Here is a 20295-nt window from a genome sequence, read left to right as displayed (position 1 = left end):
TGTCTTATTAAAAAAATGCTTGTCAGTAGAGCAGCACAGTTCATCACAATTATTTGCATCTATGTGGCAGTTTTAGTTTATTGTGGGTTTGTTGCAGAACAAGAGATTATCTAAATAAATTAATTAATTTGGGGTGGGGGAGATGAAAACAGCGCTTCTAAGGAGATATCCAGAAGGAATGCTTTCAAAGTTTTTAGGAGCAGTTAAACTACCCTTCCCCCCTGCTTTTTTTTTCTTCTTTTTTTTTCTCTTTAAGAAGTGGTTCTTTTTGTTCCAGTCATCAAGACTCATTTTGAAAGACTTATTTTTCTGGTTTTGGCAAAATAGTTGATCAGCGCGACTGGCAAGGAACTGCTGTGGAGCAACAAAGAATTTCTGTGTAGCTCCAAACTCTGTTTGAGGCCATCTTGGAGCCGTTTGTGAGCTGGAGTAGAAACTCAGTGTAAGAAAGGCCATTCAAGTTAAGTTGCACGTTTTCCTCCCCAAAATTAGCATAGCAGAATACTTCACTGCAGTGTTTAGAATACTTTGTACAAGAACTAACAGTAAGTTGAAGATCGCTAACTGAGGATCTGTAATGATGCCAACTGACTTTTTTTTTTTTTTTTTTAATGAAAGCTTTGTATACATAACAGGATGAGTCATCACTGGAGAGTTCTGAAAGTGTTTGGCATCCCGAAGAATCCTTTTGTGTGTCTCTGCCGCACAAAATGAGTATTTTTGTCATGAAACTCTGCCTTAAGAAGTACTGCAATAACTGGAAGCTTTAGGGGGAGGTTTTCTAATGTGGCTTCACTTTCTATTATTGTTTTAAAAATATTTTAGTATTCTTAGATCTTCCTGAATAATAGGATGGAAAATTCTAAATACTTTGTTGGCTGTTATTTTTTTTTTCTATGATGCAGCTTCAGCTTTATTATAAATTTGTTTTTAAAAGTGTATAATAGCAGTTTACTGTTTTCCTTAGATTTAATGCAAGTATTAAAAATCTGATTGTAGGAGAATACTGTTAACTTATTTTGCTTTATTCAAACATGGTACCTGTAGTAAACTGATAGTAGCTGCTTATCTGAGTCACATTTATTTTATGTACATTTTCTTTAGATACATTTGTTACTATGAAAAACTGGTTTGGCTTGGTAGTTCTTGTTATGTCTCTTTAAAATGAATCTCTTTTATCAAGAAAGTTTTTCTTGATAAAAAGGAAACCTTTCTTACTGAGGTGTAAGTGAGTAACATGTCAGATCACCATTGTATTTGGCCCATGATTTTCCTGATGGTGTGAAACTTGGTTCCTGTAGTCTTCCATGTGTCTACAAGGCAGCAGAGATGGAATTTTGCATCTGGTGCAATAGGGCAGCAAATTTTATTTGAGATGTTTAGGAGTGGATGACATTTTTCAGAGATTTTTTTCACCCTGCCATTCATTCTGCAGCATTATGCTTTCTAAGATGTGCTGTCACTAATTTAAAAATCAAATCCATTGATGGATTCTTTCTTGTTTTGTTGTAGTGATGGTATATTTACTAGCTAGTAGGTTCAGCAGTTTTAATTTTTATGATTTCTTTTGAGTGAACCCAAATATAAAATTTATGGCCAAGGAAACCTGAAAGAACACAATTCTTCTCAGAAAAATTCATAAAGAGCTCACCAGAATTTGTAGGATTTCATAAAAAAAAAGAGCTTTTATAAGAGTTTAGAATTATATAGGCTTTTCATCTAAATGCTCTGAATTATGCTGATAACAGAATGTATGAAAACAAAAGGGCTTTTAGACAGTCCTTGACAAACTACACAGGTTAATTACTCAGCCCTGCACGTGCACGTTGGGATGGTTTTGAGTCAGGGTCTCATACTCATATATTTTTATTTTCATGTGCTCATCCAAGGCTAAGCATGTAAACAGGCTTGCATTTGACTTGGAGGAGGAAGAACAGAAATGTATTTAGCTAATAAAGTTTATATTTGGTGATATTTTGTATTAAGCTTAGCCACTATTTCAGTGGCATTGCTAAGAAATTCTGTTTAATGGTAGAACACTTTGTCAGTGTTACTGTTTTATTTGTTAAGCTGAAGTTCTTATGGTGTGCATTACCAACTTAGTTATATTCTGCAAGAAATTAAGTGTTGGGGTGTGCTAATGTGGGGTGTGTCTAATGAGACTCATGCCCACGTTTATTTTTGTTTTCCAATGGAAGCTAAACCTCAACTTCTGATCTCATTTTTGGAAGAAAGAAACCCTCAACATATCTGCAGATTGAGATGTAGAATTGGCTGGAAGAAAATAAGGTGTTGGGGTGTGTCTGTGTATAGAGAAGGTAAAATCTTTGGTGTTACTATTAACTTCATTTTCCTGGCATCTTCTCAGAGCTTTCATTGGAAGGATCTCTGCTTCAAAATACTGTACTTTCCCCAACAAAACATTATTTCCAGCTGTTTAGATTAATAAAGTTTCCCTTAGGGACCCCAAACCAAGCATGTTACCTTTACTGTAGGATCCAGATGCCAAGGAGAAAACCAATTATTTGTCCCTTTATCAGATGATTTTATGTGCTTTTTCTGGGACTTTTGGGGCCTGGAATTTCTGTAAGTCTTTATTTAGTCTTTATCCGTTTTAGCTTTGAGGTTGTAGTAGTTCCTTTCGCTGTAGTATAGATTTAAATTATAAACTTGTGTTTTTATCACTTTATAGTGATAAAATTCTCTATAGTTTAGAGAATTCTTGATAATACATCTTGAACAATTTTAACCTGTTGAAATAATTTGAGATTTTAAATGGTTTAGATATGCAGGAAAAAAGACAGGTTTGGTATAGTATTAACATCTTTATCATGTCAGTAACATATAGCAGCAATTAAATATCTCCTGGTGTGCCCACATCTGCTTTACTTGTCAGTAAATCAAACCTTCCACAAGTCAAGGCATGCCATGTTTAGGTGACACACTCATGAAATTTAATTTTTTATAAGGAATACTCAAAACTACCTGAATACTTTTCAGAAGCTGAGATCCAGGAACCCAGCTTTGTGTTATCTTTGTGAGAATTTTGTGCAAAAAAAGGTCTAAATATAACAAAAAAATTGATAAAAAATAGATTGCTTAACAACTGTCTGAAGAATTCATGTTGTGATGTGTTAGTGCCGAGCTTTTAATGGTAAGGAAATAAGGGTTAATAATTCATTTTACTTATGGTACTTGCAGCATAGTTTACAAAATGATAGGTGCAGATAGTCTGTAAATGTTTTTTGGAGATTTGTAATGAAAAATCAATACAAACGGAGCTGCAATTCCGGTGTGTTTGAAGTTTCTGGTATCCAAGGAGCAAGGAGTGGAAGCCATGGAAAGGTGGGAGCTGTGTGGAAATAGTTAACGGCAGACTTGGGGATTAGTGCTGGGCTGGCCTTGCTGTTAATGAGCTGGAAAAAGGTGGGAGCAGCGAGTTAATGGTATTGACAGACAGCGTGGAGGTAAATGGATTTGTCAACACAAAGAGAGAGAAAATGGAGAAGAACACGGGGTAGGAATATACAAAACAGGGGAGAAGGAGGCTCCCCCCAGCCTGCTCTGAGGGATGGAGCAGCCACCATTGATAGAGTCAGTTTGGGCTGATGAGTGAGAATCTCCCAGTAAAATAGCGCTGAAAGGGCACAGCAGATAAATGAATGGGTTTTAAAATCGTGTTTTAATTGCTTCAAATACATGATGAAGATGAATAGTTACTGTTTATTTTGCAGTTACACTGTTGAGATAACAACAGGCATGTCCACGGCACAGTGCTGCTTTGAGACAGCAGTTAATGTTCACACCTGAGTTTAAACAAATGCATCCTGGGGAAAAAAGTGTTGCTGGTAAAATAGAGTAGTTAAGAATGAAGCATATTTAAAACCAGCCACTTTCTATTTCTATGTTAAAAATATTAAACCTGTTCTATCTTGTAGATGATGGTGAAAATGTAATGGTAGGCAGAGATTTTTCTTCTCTTTCTTAGGAAGTTTGAAAACAAAGTTATACTCAGAAAAGAGAGGGCAATTTTATAAAATAGTGTTGTCTCGTGATAGTATGTGTAATCCACATCGGATGAAAACATGTAATAGCTATTACCATCCTAAATAAATAAATAAAATTATCCATTCTTGAACCATCCCAAATGTAACCTCAGCTGCTCTGCAGACACAAACATCGAGACTAGACTAGCAGCATTTACCAGCTGTGTGTAAGAGCTACACTGCACGTAAAGGGATTTCACATTTTATTATGTGGGAGGGATGATGTCAGTTTGGTTGATTATGCCCCTTTCAAGCTGCTGTGATAATTACCTGCTTGTTACCAGAAGTGTCGAACCCATTTTCAGTTCTTGTTTGCTTTTGCTGTCATGCCCTAATTGCTACATAATTTTGTCCCTGCCAATTACTACCTTGGAGTTGAATTTTACAGTGAAAAAGTTGTAAGAAGCAATAAAGTAATTGTTTTTTAGATCTTGTAATTTCGGTAGAATATTTTATTATGCTACAAAGTGTATTGAAATACACACTGCTCACTTCTGTGAGATAGTGAAATCCCATGGTTTGCACTGAAATGATGGCAGTGTGGAAGGTGTGACTTTTGGGCAGATATGGATACTTTTTGTTTTAGAAATAAAGACATTTGCTGTGTTCTCTAGAGGCAGGAACTCTTAGGTTTGGTGGGCTTTTTTTTATTCTTTCCCTTCCTTTTCATCCTTTTATCCACTTTGTGAGTTTTACAAGTTGCCTTTGATGTAGGTATTAGGTCATCTGATGTGGTCCTTTATCCATCGTTTTCTATGAAGATGTAATGTAAATGGATTTCTCTAAAGGTACTGGGCTTAACAGTGTTTTATACTCTGATTAAAACTATTTGTTTGAATTATTCAGTGGAATAAAGCCTGCAGTAATTGGTTTAAGGACTGGCTGACCAAGCACTTTGTTGTCTTTGGGAGCTGTCATGGCTTTGCTTTGGGTTTTTTGGGTGGTCCTCCAGCAGTGAAGTCTGGTATTAGTCAATATTAATAACAATTACTGCTGTTGAAATCTGGATATGGAAGGACATGGATGAGCACAGAGAAGAGGCAGAAGAGCAGTTAAAATGCTCTTCAGAATAAGGAGAGGGGATGATGTTGCCATGTAGAGATTTAGGGATGGGGTTGCAGTCCAGAAAAAGGAGCATTTCTGGCAAGAGATTTGAAGTGTGGGATGTTTGTGGCTGTGCGCTGAAGCTCTGTTTATCATAGAGATTGTGAGATTTGCTGCTTGCCATTTCCATGTGATTCAGATATCCATGGCTGAAAGACCGAAATATTGGCAAAAAGTCATGAAAAGGACCAGAGATTGTAGAAAGCTTGGAGAAGATTGCTTTGGGGAGGAAGGTAGAGATGCTCAGTGTGTTTATTTATGGGCATGGGGGATTTAAACCCTAAAAACCAGTAGTAGTTAGAGAACAGTGAGTGATATCTGTGGCAGAGAAAACACTGAGCTCTTAAGGGATCCCTGATGTAAGAGGAAAAGGGACAAGAACCAGTGGTTGAAAGCTGAAACCAGAGAAGTTGACAAAGGAAATGAGCACGAATTCAGAAGGAGGAACAAACGACAAAGGGAATGGCAAAGTGAGTGGCTTTCTGAAAGATGGGCTTCAATCAATTCCGGTTATTGAGTGATGGTTAGGGATATTGGGCTGGCATGGATAATGATTCTGGCATTGTGTCCACTGAATCTGTGAGCAGTCAGACCTCTGTTCTCATTGCACTCCCTGTAGCAGCTTTTCCAGGGATGGTGTAATGAATGTTGAACACCTTTGTGGTTGAAGATTCTTTTCAAACGTTATCTTTAATGCATTGATTGCAAAAGACAAATGGTTTCTAAGGTTCTGAAGCCAAGGCATACTTCAATTGCAGCTCTTTTTGTTAGCATAAAGGCTTTCAGATACTTCAAGGAGAAATTTCAGTGTGCAAAAATACTGCAAAAAAAAAATTATGCAGAATACTTTTAAAGAAAAAAAAAATAATTATTTTAACACTGTTGTGTGGCTGTGAGTAGGAACTGCTCTGTCCTGTTGTGACACCAAGGCAGGACTTGGATAAACATGAGTAGCTTTAGGGCCATTAAGTTTCATGTATGTGCTTTCCTATTTGTGTCATCTTCACAAGTGGTTGCCAGTATAGCTCTTTCAGAGCTGCTCTGCCAGCTTTTTATACCTGAAAGTACTTCTGAAATGTTTGATTAAGATAATTTTTAAGGCTCCATGGTGTGGTCTGGTGAGTAGAACTGAATTTCCATGCTGTAAATGTTAATTAGAAGCATATGTGTATATGTAAAAAGCAAGCTGAAATAAAAGTATAAATATCTAAGAAGCTGTCATTCCAGAAGGTCTGTGCTCAGAAAAGATTAGGTAAATATACAAATAGTCCCATTATAAATCAGCTACAGTATCATTTCTGATTATTTTCATTACTTTTTTTTCTGGTGGTTTGCAAAAAAAGAAAAAAAGTTAGGAAGCAAAGGGATTCAGATTATGATTTCCAAATCCTTTTAGACAGCATTACTTGCACTGTCACTAAAAGAAGCTCCACTGGCTTTATTTTCTCTCCTCCTTCTCCAGTAACCCTTTCCTACCACTGCTCTCTCCCTGGCTGCTTCCAGCACAGACTTTCATGAGCCTCTAATGAATGAAGCAAAGTGATGGGGTTGAAAACTATCTCTTTTGAAATTGGGTATAAATTCAATCAGTGCTAATTCAACTTAATATAATTTGTAAGTTGCCATATCTGCATGTTTGAATCTTGAACATTTTCGTGTTTTTCTCCACAGTGAGCTTAGATTTTGAGAATTTGTTTGTTATTACACTAAAAACCACATTTAAATGTTACAACTGGGTATATTTGTGCAGCTGGAGAGAAATTGCAGAACTTGGGGACGTTGTGCAAGTTGCAGGGCAGCAAATGGAATGAGCTTGCAGCCTGGTGTCCTTGGATGGTGGCCTCAAAGGAACTTGACCTGGAGGTATCAGTTGGTCCTCTTGGATGACTTCCATTGTAGTGGTTGCTGCAGCAGGGTTGGCTGGGGACGCGCCCCTCTCATGTGACACAGGGACGATTTTGTTTATAACTCTGACCTGTATCATATGACGTAGGCTGAGCAGTAGATCACTCTCTGCTGGCAGTTCTGACACAGCCTGGGCAGGGTGGGACAGTGAAGGTGATCAGCAGGTAGGAGAACTCCTCTGGCATCAGGTGCTGGAAACACCATCCTTTTATTAACTTCACTTTTTAAAAGGTTTTCTTTAAGAGTATACTAAAGAAATGAGGAACTAAGACCTGAAAAAAATTAATAACCCACCCAATAATTTAAAAAAGTAGCATTAATTAATGTATTTAATATTAAAGGACAGAAGTCTGTCATGGAGAAAAAATACAGAAAGCAGTCTGGTATAGTTGGTAGTAGTCTCAAATAAAAATAGGTGAAATTTTGGTGAACAGCAATGATCATTGTCCCAAATAATAATGGTAGTTTAACAATTCTCTGTACAGAACTTTGAAAATTCTCTCATTATAATTACTTGGAGCTATTTGTAAGCTGTCTGTAATTGTCAGAAGGCAAATTTGTGACTCCAGTTTAGAAGACTCTTCTTCAGGGATGAAAAAAGGGTTTAGGCACATTACTGTTAGCAGAATTATTAACAAAAACCTTAGAATTTCTACCTCATCAGCACCCCTAGAGATTGATATGCCTGTTCATACAGAAGCTTTTAGAGGTGTTTGAAGATCTTGTATTCTGAAGATCTTGAAAATCTGTATTCCTTGTGCCTGTGCTATGGAGTGTTGCTTATTATGCTACTTATATTGTTGTTTATATTTCACAATTGTATTTCCAGACTTTTATTTACTCTGGTATAAAAATAGTTTCCATGATCTGGCTTTTAGGTTTTACATCTAGTTTGAAAACAATTTTGTTAAAAGGAAAACAATTCATGTGAATTATAAATATACACTGACACCCATCTGATTCCATTGCCCATTTTCTTCTTAGATCTATTTTTATTCTTCTGAGGTTTTCCAAGCCTTCTGACTAAGTTTTAATGGATTTTTAATTAGTGAGCAGATCTTGTGTTTTTTCCCTTTGGCTTTCCTAGGTTTAGCAGTTTTATTGAAAGAGAAATATTTCATAATACTTGTTGACATTATCTGAAATAAAAATGTATTTCTTTATAAGGAGCACTAAGGGTGCTAACAGATGGAAAAGATATGTGGTGATATGACATTCATTTCTGTTGTGTTTTTTTCCTGTCTAAATCCATTTTAGATGGATAATGACAAATCGTGGTTGACATGCAAGAACTGCTTTTCTTACATGCCATCAATTAATTTGAGTATTATAAAGAAAATTCAATCTAATGTATTCTAGGCCAGCATCTTGTATAAAAGCAGGTTATTTATAGCTCTTTGGGTACTGCCCTTGCTTTCATGTCCTGATCCTTCTAGTTGAAGCTTAAATGCTTGTTTAAGGTTAAATACACTGAAATTTTTGCCCAGAGGTGGTTCTTTGCTTTTTGTAATCATAATTTCAGGTGAAATTGGTGGATAGATGCTTTCTCAGGAAATCCTGTAACACATACCTGAGGGAGAGAAGGGTGTTGGGTTTTTTTTGTTGTATTAGTGGCATCAGAAACATTTCAAAAACATAAGAAGGAATGGAATTATTGTCCATGTAATCTGTAGGAAGATTTGTGTTTACTGTGAAGTCTGAAGACATTAGCAAAAGTGACTTGAGACAAAAGATTCTGAGCTTTATTCGATGAGAAAGCATGAGATGTTCTGAGCTGACTAATGCATTTTGATAGATGTAAGATCTGGAAACCTCTCAAAATGATGTGATGTGAGTCAGGTTAGTTTATCTAAAATATAAGATAGTTGAATATTTGCATCCTTTTTTGAGCGTCTGAGCTGAATTAATGATGAATAAAAGCAGTGGTTACAACACTGTATAATCAGTGTATGCAGACGGCACTTGCTGGGTATAAAAACACTTTTCTGAGTAAAAACTTTAGTATTGGATTGTTTGTACACCTGCACTGTGTGTGGCTGAGTGACAGAGAGCACAGCCTTCACCTGGCACTTAAGTATATCCAGTGAGGATATTTAACTTTAAGGAGACAAATGCATTTGCAAGAATCTTCACCATGTTCCTGTGATGAGACTCTGTCAGACTGCAAAGTTCCAAAAGGAACTCTTTGAAAATGACTTCTAATTAATGGTGCTAAAATTACAAAAATCTGTTCACAGAGACCAAAACTTCTACCAAGTTCCAAGTACTTGGCAGCTGTTTCTCATGCGTGATGACTCAGATCCGCTGAATTTTATGTACAGGATCCTGAAATCACCAGACATGAGAATTACAGCCCTCACCATTGTGTTGCCACCTTTATTCAGAAGAGAGTAGCAGGCAAACCCTGCAGCGTGTGAAAGAACAAGGAGCTGGGTAATTCTTAAAAAAGACATGAGCTTGGTGCTGATATGGGTAAAAAATTCTGGGCACCATGGCTGTTCACAAGATTGGAGGAGTTGGAACTTGGCATAGCCCGTCGTCATGGAGAAACAAGGCTTGTGTTAGATGGAAGTGGATGCTTATGCTTCCCATCAGGAAAATGCAGTGTTGGATGCAGGAGCATATTTTGATGCAGTTTTGTTGACTTAGAGGACAGAGGAGTGTAGACAAGAGCAGTGGTGAATGGTGCAGGCTGAATTTTTCACACGTGAAAGTCTCACCGAGATTAGAAATTTGTGCTCTTCACAATGCCAGTGATCTCTCAGCTGTTCATGTTGCCATTTCATTCTCTTTGTTTGTCAAAAGAGAGCATGTGAAAACAGTCAGTGGACTTGCTAAAGATTATTTAGCAAATTTACCAAAGTGCTTCGCACTAACTGTTGTCTGGGGCAGCGACAAAGGCAGAGCCATTATCCAGTCTGGAGCCAGGTAGATAAACAGAACTTACTGGGATTGGAAGCTTACAGGTACCTCTACTTGGTAGCTCTTGGTGCTCCCAAATAATTGTTTTAATTTGATTATAGAAAAGGTTTTTAAAAATATTACAAGTGCTGCAGTTCTAGTATGTTGTTTTGCATCGTTATGTTAGTGAACGTGGCCAAGTGCATTGGTAACAAATATAGAAAGGATGTAGTTTCTGCAAAACTGCAGATCCATAATGTGTTGTAATGGCATCTGAAGTTTTTACAATTTTTTCTGAAAAGTGTATAATTGTTCAGGTCTGCACGTAAAATGTTTGGTGTTAGGGAACTAAAACTATAAGCGAGGCTGCATATCAGTGGGAATGTGGTTCCTGAGAAAGAAGAACCTGTAGCAGTTTCTGGTGCTGTGCATTGCTGGGTTAATGTGACAGATAGTTGACTGAAGGCAATTTTCACTTACAGAATTTATAGATGTCTAAGCAGTCAGTTTGAAAAGTAAAAAGTAAAAAAGAAAGTTAAAAGATCTGAAAGCCTTTTCTATGATTTCTCACTCTGTTGTTGGAACAGTCTCCAAATCTGAAGTCCATACATGTGGATCAGGCAGCCTGGCTCCATACTTTGAACATCCAACTCAGATTTCTCATGTAATGGTTTCACAAAAAAGTGTGCAGAAGTCCTTGCAGTGTAATAGGTTTATTGTCAGTATCTCAGGCCATAATTGGTTGTAGCAGAGCTGTAACTTCTTGGGTATTTTATGGGCTCATGTGAAAAATAGATTATTTTATGTACCTGCAACTGTTAATGAACTGGTAATCAGTGATACTGAATCTTCCTGGTTTGGTCTTTGGCTGGTGTGACCGTCTGTCTCTACTGCCAACCCATTGAGGATGTTCTCAAATGGGCAACAAGTTGGGAAGAAGACTTCATGGTCTTGAGATTGTTAATAAAGCTCTGTTTTAGCTATGATAGCCTTCTTCAGCTTTATCTCTCAAAAGAGCAGTTCCAGACTCAAACTGAACAACTGTAAATGGCATCAGGGATGAACTGAGAAAGTACTGAATGTGGTGGCTTTGTCCAGATCAGCTTCATCACTCAACAGAGTGCAGCTTCAGCCTCCTGGATCTGGTGGCCTTCCACAAAACTGAGTTAAGATTTTTCAGCAGTGTGGTGACATTCCTAATGCTCTTTGATTTGGGTAGACAGTCTTATGACTAGTGCCTGCAGGCAGCACATCCTATTTGCCTTTTCTCAGTCTCCCATGGAAAGTAATTTTGCACCAATTTGGGCCTGAGAACTTCCATAGTGCAGGTAAGGACAATGAATATTACAATTGTCCTGTGTGAGGACAATTGAAGTCAGAAATACAGATAAACCAATTGCTCAAATACACTAATTTATTTGGCTTTTAAATCATTAGAACTATGCAATGCAGATCCATTTTGATACTTCACTCCCAGCCTCTCTCAGCCTTGTTTCCTCAAGAGCTCTGCATTTACCTGTGGGTTTCCTTTGCATTTATGTCAGCACTGACTGTACTCTGGAATGAAAACAAAGATGCATCTATGGTATTTGGTACAAATAATCTTTAAAAGAATTATATTTGCATTTCTTTGGGCAGTGTAGGAAATCTTTGACAAATCTCCCTGTCACAGGGGAGTACTGGAAAAGTTAAGCTGAGAATTGTCCAATGGAGGTAGCTTCTTTTTACACTTTTTATCAGACATCCTGATCTCAAAGGCTGTAATTTTTTTTCCAGGTGTTTATTGCTTTCAGTAGTAACTGCATTAAAAATAGATGTGAAAAAGTTTCAGCTCTGAAGATGTTTTAGCCTGAGTAAAGGAATAACGTTGAGTGACTGAATAATGTTTTTTGGATCGTTACTGGCTAGAAGAGGTCTAAGATGGGAAGTTGCAATATTTTGGTTTTAAATGTAAGCTGGGTCACTTCTCTTTGATGGAGTGTTTTATTTAGATTATTATGCTTTATAAATTAAAATTAATAAGAAACACACTTGTCTTTGATTGTACCAAGAGACTAATAGGCAATATCAAGTGTATTTTTGAGATGTTTTAATAATGAAACTGAAGTTGGTGCTAGTTCAATGAGATCTTAATAAAGTCTGGTTCAGCAGATGTTAAACAAGAGTTTTCACTTCTCTCTATTAGTAAACAGTCAACTTTTTGTCACCTTTCACTTGTCATGTTTCTGTTGCACATCTTTCCCATGCATCAGCATCCCTCAGCTTTTAGTATACACATATATAACATAAGAAGTAAATAGAAAGAAACTACATGTTGCATTATTTTTTTTACCCTGTACAAAAGAAAAGACAAGGGAACAGTGAGGGCAAATGCAGTAAACATTTTCACCTGTTACTGATAACTCAATTAAAAAATCCTGTGAAGAAGAATCTTGTAAATCAGAATCAGTTTGAAGCTGGAGTCAATATAGGAGTGAGTTTCCTATTTTAGGCTTGTTAATGTTTAGGTCTATTGAAGTTTATTCTAGCTAGATGGCATCTTCCTTGCTTCCAGAGCTGTGCTCTTCATTTTATTGAGACTTGGATGTAGAATTTTCTCAATTCTTAGAAGTAATGAAGATTTCTCAACTCTTAGAAGTAATCAAGTAGTGTTTAGAGAGGGAAAAAAACTACATCTTTCCTCATAGGTATTTCCATGAATGATTCTTGCTTGCTGTGGTTCTCTTTGCTTGGGGCTACCAGCTGAACCTTGAGTATTTTAGCCCCTACTTAAGCACAGTTAAACTTTTACAGCTGTATTTAGGGCTCCACGGTTCAGCAGTAGTGTAGTGGGAGCATGTGGCTTTTGCACACCTGTTAAAAAGATTCTTGAAAAGAGGGTAACAGCTTTCACTGGTGGAGGTGCCTGTGAACATTAATTTGTGACTAGCCGTGCTGATGGCAGCACTAATTGAACCTTTTTGTAAATCATTCCTGTACCATCTTCCAGAGTAAGGCTGTGGACAGATGTTCGTTTAACAAGACATCTGTGCTGGTATAGGATGTTACTGTATCCCAGATGTTGCACTGCTTTTTAAGGTTATTAACCCTGTTTTATATATTTAGTGCCATCAGTTTGCTCCATGGTTTGCAAAGTATATGAAGGAAGGTGGTTTCTTTTCTGAATGATGTAGAGGTTTCAACATTTTGGAAAAAGGAGTCAGCTCTTGAGTGGATCATGTGTACCTGTTTTTATAAGCCTGGAAAAAAATGCATGGGGTGAGTAGGGTAGTTTTGATAGATGGTGTTGAATGAGCTGTCACGTGGGTTTGTTGGTAGCAACTTAGGGAAGACTTTCAGAAACTGGGGTCTGGCAGCAACTTCTGGGTAATCATAAACTAGTCCTGGCAGTGACAGGCATCTGAGGATAGTAGCTTTGTCAGTGATTTCATGTGTTCCAGGAAATGTTGGCCCATGGCCTTATCCCTGATCACTTTGTGGAAAGAATAAGATCCAAGATGTACTTTTGACCTACATTGTACTTGTCCAGTTATGGTGCTGTTGCTGTGACTTTTCAAAAAACAACAAAAAAAAAAACACCCAAAAAAAACCCCAGTCATGCAGAAAAGAGAAGAAAATAAACAGTATCTCATTAGTGTCAGGTGAATAAGAGGCTTTTCCATTCTCTCCCATGCTGCTCTGTGTGCACTCAGCAGAAGCTGTTCAGGTACCTGGTGATCTCCCAGTGGTATCCAAGTCCTCAGGGCTTTGAGGCAGCCTCAGCAGGGCCTTCCCCCTGTGCACAGGGAGTACCTAATGCTCTGCTGAGCCCTGTGAAAGGTTTTTTCTGGGCTTTTCTTCCCCCTCAGGGCTAAATTTAATTAGTTGCTTACCCAGAGAAGAATTACGAGATTTTTGTTTACCTTGGTATATTTAAAGATGGAGATTAACGAAGGCATTAGCTAAAAAAGCTAATTGATAAAAAAAATTAAGAGTAGGTCACAAAGGATTTTGATAAATTACTCTATTTTATTGAAATAGGGGTAAAATTATTGTAGACAGTAATTATATTCAAATGGAGTCCTGTATTAATAAAAAACGTATAGTTTTGTTTTTGTTGTTGACTTTATTCCATAAAATGCTGAACATGCTTTAAGCACTTCAAGAGGTTGCATTTCTCTCAGCAGATCTGTACTTTTGAGCAGAAATGGATGTGCTCTTGTATTTTTTTCCTTCTAAATTGACCTCTGTTGTAGGAAAAAGGCAGGCAAGGAAGGCCTGGCAGGGGCCTTGGCAGCCCTTCAGCCCCTGTCCCAAGCTCCCTGCCTGCCCACTGACTGATATTTATTGTTTTCTGCCAGAGTGTGCGTTGGTCAGGCTCTGCCTGTACATTCTGTTCTGGGTCTGTGGTGGCTTGTCTGTGTTCAATATTTCTGAGCTGCTGGGGGTTCTGCAGGGTGATGGAGTTGCTCCTTCTGGTAGGAAAGTTTGGGGTTGGGCTGCAGGATCTTGAGCAGAACTGAGGTTGTGGTGTCCAATACAACAATTATGTTTTAGGACTGCCTGGCTTTGTGTGGGTGAAAGGCAGTAGTCATGGGCTGTTGTTTCATAATTGCTTTAGGACTGTAAAAACTGGCCCTCAATGCCATCTTTCCCCTATTTCCTTCTCACATCTTCCTTCGGAAGGATGAACTGGAGAAGAAGCCAAGGCAAAGAATGGAGCACAGGCTGCTTTTCCCTCTGTATTTAAGGGCAAATGGAAATGAGTGTAGAGGAAAAAAAAATTAACAGGGTTTGTGAGTGGAAAAATGCAGTGTTATGCAAACCAGCCAAAAGCTTTATGTATAAAACTATTAAATAAAATGTTTAAACTTAGTGCAAATAACATGAAACAATCCATTCTTATTACAAATGCTGATTGCAGTGATTAGGTGTGCTGTATGGCCTTCTCAAATGGCATTTGTTGTGGAAACATTAAATTATAGTTGTCAGTACAGTGTATATTTCACTGTTTTGTGACTTGAATTATTTTTTTGCTCTAAGCCAAACATAAATTTGTAGGCTATAAAATCTCTTCTGATGATTGGGAAATGAATGTAAGCAGCAAAAATGAGTTAATGATATAATCTACCATGTTTTCCACTGTTTCTTCAGTTTTATTTAAAACCTGCACAACATTAAGAAGGTTTTTTTGTAGAATATTTGGGGAAGGGGAATAGCAAGGAAGCACCAGATATGGTTATATCTTCTGCTGAAAGAACCAGCTCTGTTTAATAAATTGGAACCTCGGTTTTTCCTTAGTGTTAAATAGGTTGCTAAAATAAAATAGGGAGTTCAAGGCACGAATACTGCTCTTGTTTAAACAAAATGTTTGAAAAGATTTTGTGAGGTACTTTGGTGTTTAATACATGAGCTGTAGTTCAGTAGCAAATCTAAACTCATCTGTAAATGATTAAATAAACATAAACAATCATCATCTTCCACTATCCAGCAAGTTTTGCCTCCAGGGTTGTGTTGGGGAATACTGAAAAGGGATATCTGTGAAAAAGTAGAATTATCATTGATGTTTGTGATGATTTTGCAGTAATCCTTGTTTAGTATGGACTTGTAACTTTGCATTGCAGACAGGTAGTTGGTAGAAGAATAATTGGGATGGGATTTAGAAATAATCCCTGTCCTTAGCTGATTGTGTTGTGTAAAGCTTTAGAGCATTCCTGCAGCAAGGGAAGTGTTCTCACTCACCTGCATTCCTGTCCTTTCACTGGTGCTGGATGATGTGCTGGGATGTTGCGAAGAACTGCAAGAAATTTAATGCTTGAAAGCTTTTGGCTTCTTTACCTGCTGCTTTGTTTTTCTCAGTGTTAGAGGAGTGTTACCCTCCGTGCTGTAACTCGGTCTTGCTCTAAGAGCCTGTTCTATCCAGTGGCTGTGATATTCCATTTGCTCTGCTCCCTACTCTTTGTTACAAATGGGAATCCATCTGTGTGACCGTCTCAGATGCTACTGCCAGCAGTGTTTGTGTCATTCCCACTTCCAAAACGTGTCCCCATTCAGGCTGCTCACTGGTCACTGTACTCCTGGATGGGCTGATGCAGTGGCTGCAGGGAGGACTGCAAGGCAGTTTCTTCTGGTTGCTGTGCAGTTTATTCTGATTGGAATTTTTGTGAAACGTGGGTTTTAAGAGACTACACTGGGAGCTTGTAAAGTGGCAAGTAAGTGGAGGGGATGCTTCTGTCTCTCATAAGAAGGCTGTTACTTATTTTGTGTGTTTTGGGTGTGCTTCACTGCTTATGGATAAGCAGGCTAGGGGAGCAATAACCTTGTAATCCCTAGGGTTCCATGTGTGCTCACGTTTTTCAGCATTGTCCTGAGCAAATTTTATAGGCGTGCCAAGAAAAGTCCTCCTGTCCTTAATCTCTTCTTGCTTTTCCTTTTCACGCAGCTCCTTTGTAAATTGAGTGGGAGGTTTTCAGACTTTGGTTTAAGCCTCCTTTTAATTCTTCCTTTCCTCCTTCACAGAGACTAAAATGGTCCCAACACAGTCTGAAGGAGTTGTCTTGCTAGGTAGTCCAAGAGAGTCAATCCTTTTCTAGCAGGAGAGCAACCTGCACAGACTCCAGAGATGGTTCCAGCTCTGCCCAGTTCTTTGATCCAGGACAGCCAAAGGCATTGCATGATAGCATTTCTTCTGTGGCTGACTTAGCAGCTCCAGTCCTGCGGAAATAGTTTGGATGGACCAAAGTGCTATAACAGACTGTACAAAAAAAGGAAATGCTGGTTTTGGAATGATTTAATCGCTTCAAAAAAAAAACCCCAAAACCTTTTCTCCCCAATGCAGAACTAAACCCAAACCTTTCAGAGCGCTCTGTGAAAGAGGAACTGGAGGGGTTTTGTCTGGGGGGGCAGGCGGGGTGCCCGTGCTGGCCTGCCCATTCAAGGCGTGTTGGTTGGGTGAATGGTTGCCTGGGAGCTCTGGACGTTGGAACTGCTGAGATGCCCCAAACTGCTCAAAATTTGTGTACTTGGAATCAGAAGCTCCCAGGGTCTCCCAGGCTTTCCGTCAGCATGCCAGGCAGGTTGCCAAGTAGCCTGAAAATTTGGGAGGCGAGTTGCCAAGCTCTTGGCTCCCTTTCAAATGGGCTGCTGAACAGCTGGGAATCTGGATGCCTGGGCTTCTCAACAGCCCACCATGATAGTTACTGAAGAGCCAGGCAGGGAAAAAAGGCTGGAATTTGTGGCACAAACCTGTCTGCTTTCCGTCAGACCTTGGTTGAAATTGAAACAAATCTGTCAGGTATTTTAGTTTTGACAGGCTGTCCTCACGTGATGACTTTTTTAATGTGATGACATCTAGTCATCTCTCATAACATTTTACTTCATGTGTCAAAATATTGTTTCACTGAAAATAATGTGTGTTTCAGTTTCATTGCTTTAGCGTCATTATTATTCTATGGAAATTTCTTCCAAGGGTGCTCTGTGTGGATCAGTCTCTATTTTATAGTAGCTGCTGCCCAGATTTTGGACAGTGTTCTCTCCTACCTGTCTATAGTTACATTTTACATGGAGCAGACAGGTTGCTTGTGTCACAACCTGGCTGAGTTAGTCTGTTGTTTGATCAGTATAAGTTCATTATTGTGTTTTTCTTGTAAGAAGAATCAGATAAAATTAAAGGGCCAGCTGCTGACTCAAGTGTACCTTGCTGGGGACATAAACCTAGAACGGGGAAAAAGGGGAGGAAGTTTCCAGTTTGTACAAGACTGAAGTAATGGGTTACCTTGAATGTTGCATAATTAAGTGCTGACATTCTTCCCTCTAAATGAAGGGATTTAAATAACTTTTAAGAATTTTACACTTGCTTTTACATTTTTAATAATTTTACAAATGCTTTCAGTCTAAAAAGAGTTTTTCCTTCTTATGTTTGCAGGCCTCGGAGTAGAGGAAAAACTGCAGTGGAGGATGAAGACAGTATGGATGGTTTGGAGGCAGCAGAAACAGAAAACACTGTGGAAACAGGTACTGAGAATATAGTGCTGATGCTCTCTGGGTATTGCTTCTCTCTCAGAAATGCATTTAGTTATGCAGAACCTTGGTAGACAAGAAATAGTTCTTCCATTTTGTAGTACAAGATGTGCCATTTGGGAAGAATTAAAAGGAAAAAACCTTGATATTTAAACCTATATTAATTTAAAGCTATTGAAGCTATTAGTTTTAAATAGTGTAATGGGAATCTCTCTGTAGTGTAGATATGTAGAGGTTTTTCTCCCACTTTTGCAAGGCTGTATCTAACAAAAATAAATGCTCTGAAGTGGCAGCTGCTGTTTTTTGAATACCTGCCAAAATACACTACTACTTATTGACCTGTGTCTTCAGCTAACTACAGCAGACTATATACCAAAGGGATAACCAGGATAACCAAATGCTAATGCTTCCTGCTGCTGCTTAGGAAACAGGATAAATCTCTGCTCTTGCTTTGGTAAATATTTGTTGTGGTGGTACCCAAATGCTTCAGTTACCAGAGGGAGCTCATTGTTCTGGACTGAGTACTGTAGAAACAGTTTGTGATTTCTGTTCTGGCAGTTCAGGAGCCTAAAGAGACAAACAGATGAGCCAGCACATGAGAAGATAAAGGCCATGGTGAAGAGCTGTCATCTCCTTGCCAGGCACGTGTCTGTAGCCATTTCCCTGTTTTTAACCAGGGACTGAGTGCAGAAGGATGAAACCCACCAGGAAAGATGATGTTGTGGCCACTTGGCAGAAGTTTGTTGGTTTGACAGAAAGAAGCCTTGAAAATGCTTAATGAAAATTGAGACCTAAGGATTTATAAATTTAATAAGGTGGCCCTGTATGTGTAATGAGAGCTGTGGAAGGAAGCACAAGCAGCAGAAGCTGTTGGTCAGGGCAGGAATGGCATGGAAGTGCCAGCTGAGGTAAGGGAGCTGTCCAGGTCTCCCAGAGCTGCTGAGTGGAGGAGGTGAAGTAGTGAAGCCCTTAAAGATGAAGACAAGGATCTGTGCTTAGTGCACATTTATAGGGACAACAAATAAAGGAGCTGAAAAAAGCCATTTTTGCAACAGCATTTTTCATGGCCATGCAGGAGCTTGGCTGCTGTGGTGAAAGCCACAGAGGAGGAGGAGGAGGCTGAAATTCTCCTGAGGATGGGCTTTTTGTGTACTTGCTTCCTCCTTGCTGGATGTGGAATGATGCTGGGAAGTCTTGGTGCTTGTGACCTGAGGCTTTGGGGAGTGTCTGGAGTGTGTAGTCACAACTTGTGTTGAATTCAAGTGTTAATGGCATGTGGAAGGAGCCTAAATTAAAGCATAATTCAGGGATGTTTCATTGTTTTATCCTACCCTTTGTTTTCCTGCCCCTGCAAATAAAACTGCTGGTGGAAGTGAACTTGGGTGATCTTTTGCAGCTTCTACAAGTAGGTAATTACTAAATAATAGACTAATAAATGAATATGTAAGTGAAAAAGTTGGAGCAGGTGTGTAGAGAAACCGAGCAGGGTAAAGGAGGACTAGTTCTAATTCTGTTATTACATCATTATTACTATGTTATGATGATGATGATTACTTTTCCTATCCTATGTGGTAGAAGCATTCTTATGAAAGTCAGTGAAGGGGGCAAAAACTGTCCCCTTAAAGTGATACTTTTTATAAATTTTTCTAAATATGTTTAAGAAAAAAAAACAAACCTGAAAATAAATTCAAACCTTACGACTGGTACACTACTGTGTAGAGAATTCAGTGATAGCTGTATTTTATTTTTGCTTTGTTTTTAACAAAGTTCCTCCGCAGAAACCTGAGAGCAGTCTCTGATTCAGAAGAGGGAAGAATACATAATTATTTTGAGGCTCTGAGAGTGTGTATAGATAAGTCTCTCCATTATCTTTCATCAGAATAATCCTGAGTGTCACAGGTGGCTGATACCCATTTCTGAAGGTGTGGGCAGTGTGATGGAAATCCTGGTGGACCAAGGTTCCAGCAGGTCTGCTGCTGGAAGTGAGGCACCATCACCTCAGTGCTGAGCCCAGGATGGATTTACAGATTGTGCTCCTCACTGAAAAGATACCTAGTAAAAATACATGTGTCTGAAATCCCATTTTTCAGGGAACAAAAATAGATTTGAAAGAGCATTATCATGTTGAGCAATTTGATAGAGACAGAATCACAATTATGTTATCTTAAAAGCAGGGCACCATGTGACTTGCTAGAGGTTTAATCATATTATTTTAATAGGCTGCTGCCTATAAAACTTACTCTAAGCACTTACCTGAGTTAGTACAGAAGTGTGGGAGAAGGAGTAATCTCAGTTTGTTGTTCTGTTTAAAACTGTGTAGATTAAATTGAAGGGTATTTCC

At 38.5% G+C, this 20295-nt stretch overlaps 1 protein-coding gene across 8 annotated transcripts in view; it reads left to right on the top strand.

Moving 5' to 3' along the window:
* KMT2C (lysine methyltransferase 2C) overlaps positions 1 to 20295 on the top strand; it is a 188356-nt gene that overhangs the window by 28436 nt on the left and 139625 nt on the right. For all 8 annotated transcript variants that reach the window (XM_054273841.1, XM_054273845.1, XM_054273848.1 and 5 more), the window contains one exon: positions 17860 to 17948. In XM_054273841.1, coding sequence (XP_054129816.1) covers positions 17860 to 17948 — 89 coding nt within the window. The remainder of the gene's footprint in view (positions 1 to 17859; positions 17949 to 20295) is intronic.

Source organism: Melozone crissalis, unplaced genomic scaffold (assembly GCF_028551555.1).
Source record: "Melozone crissalis strain CALT ecotype California unplaced genomic scaffold, PUWL_Pcris_2 ptg000016l_1, whole genome shotgun sequence".
NCBI classification, from domain to species: domain Eukaryota; kingdom Metazoa; phylum Chordata; class Aves; order Passeriformes; family Passerellidae; genus Melozone; species Melozone crissalis.
The sequence above is the reverse complement of the archived record's forward strand: the minus strand, read 5'-3'. Positions and strand labels throughout refer to the sequence as shown.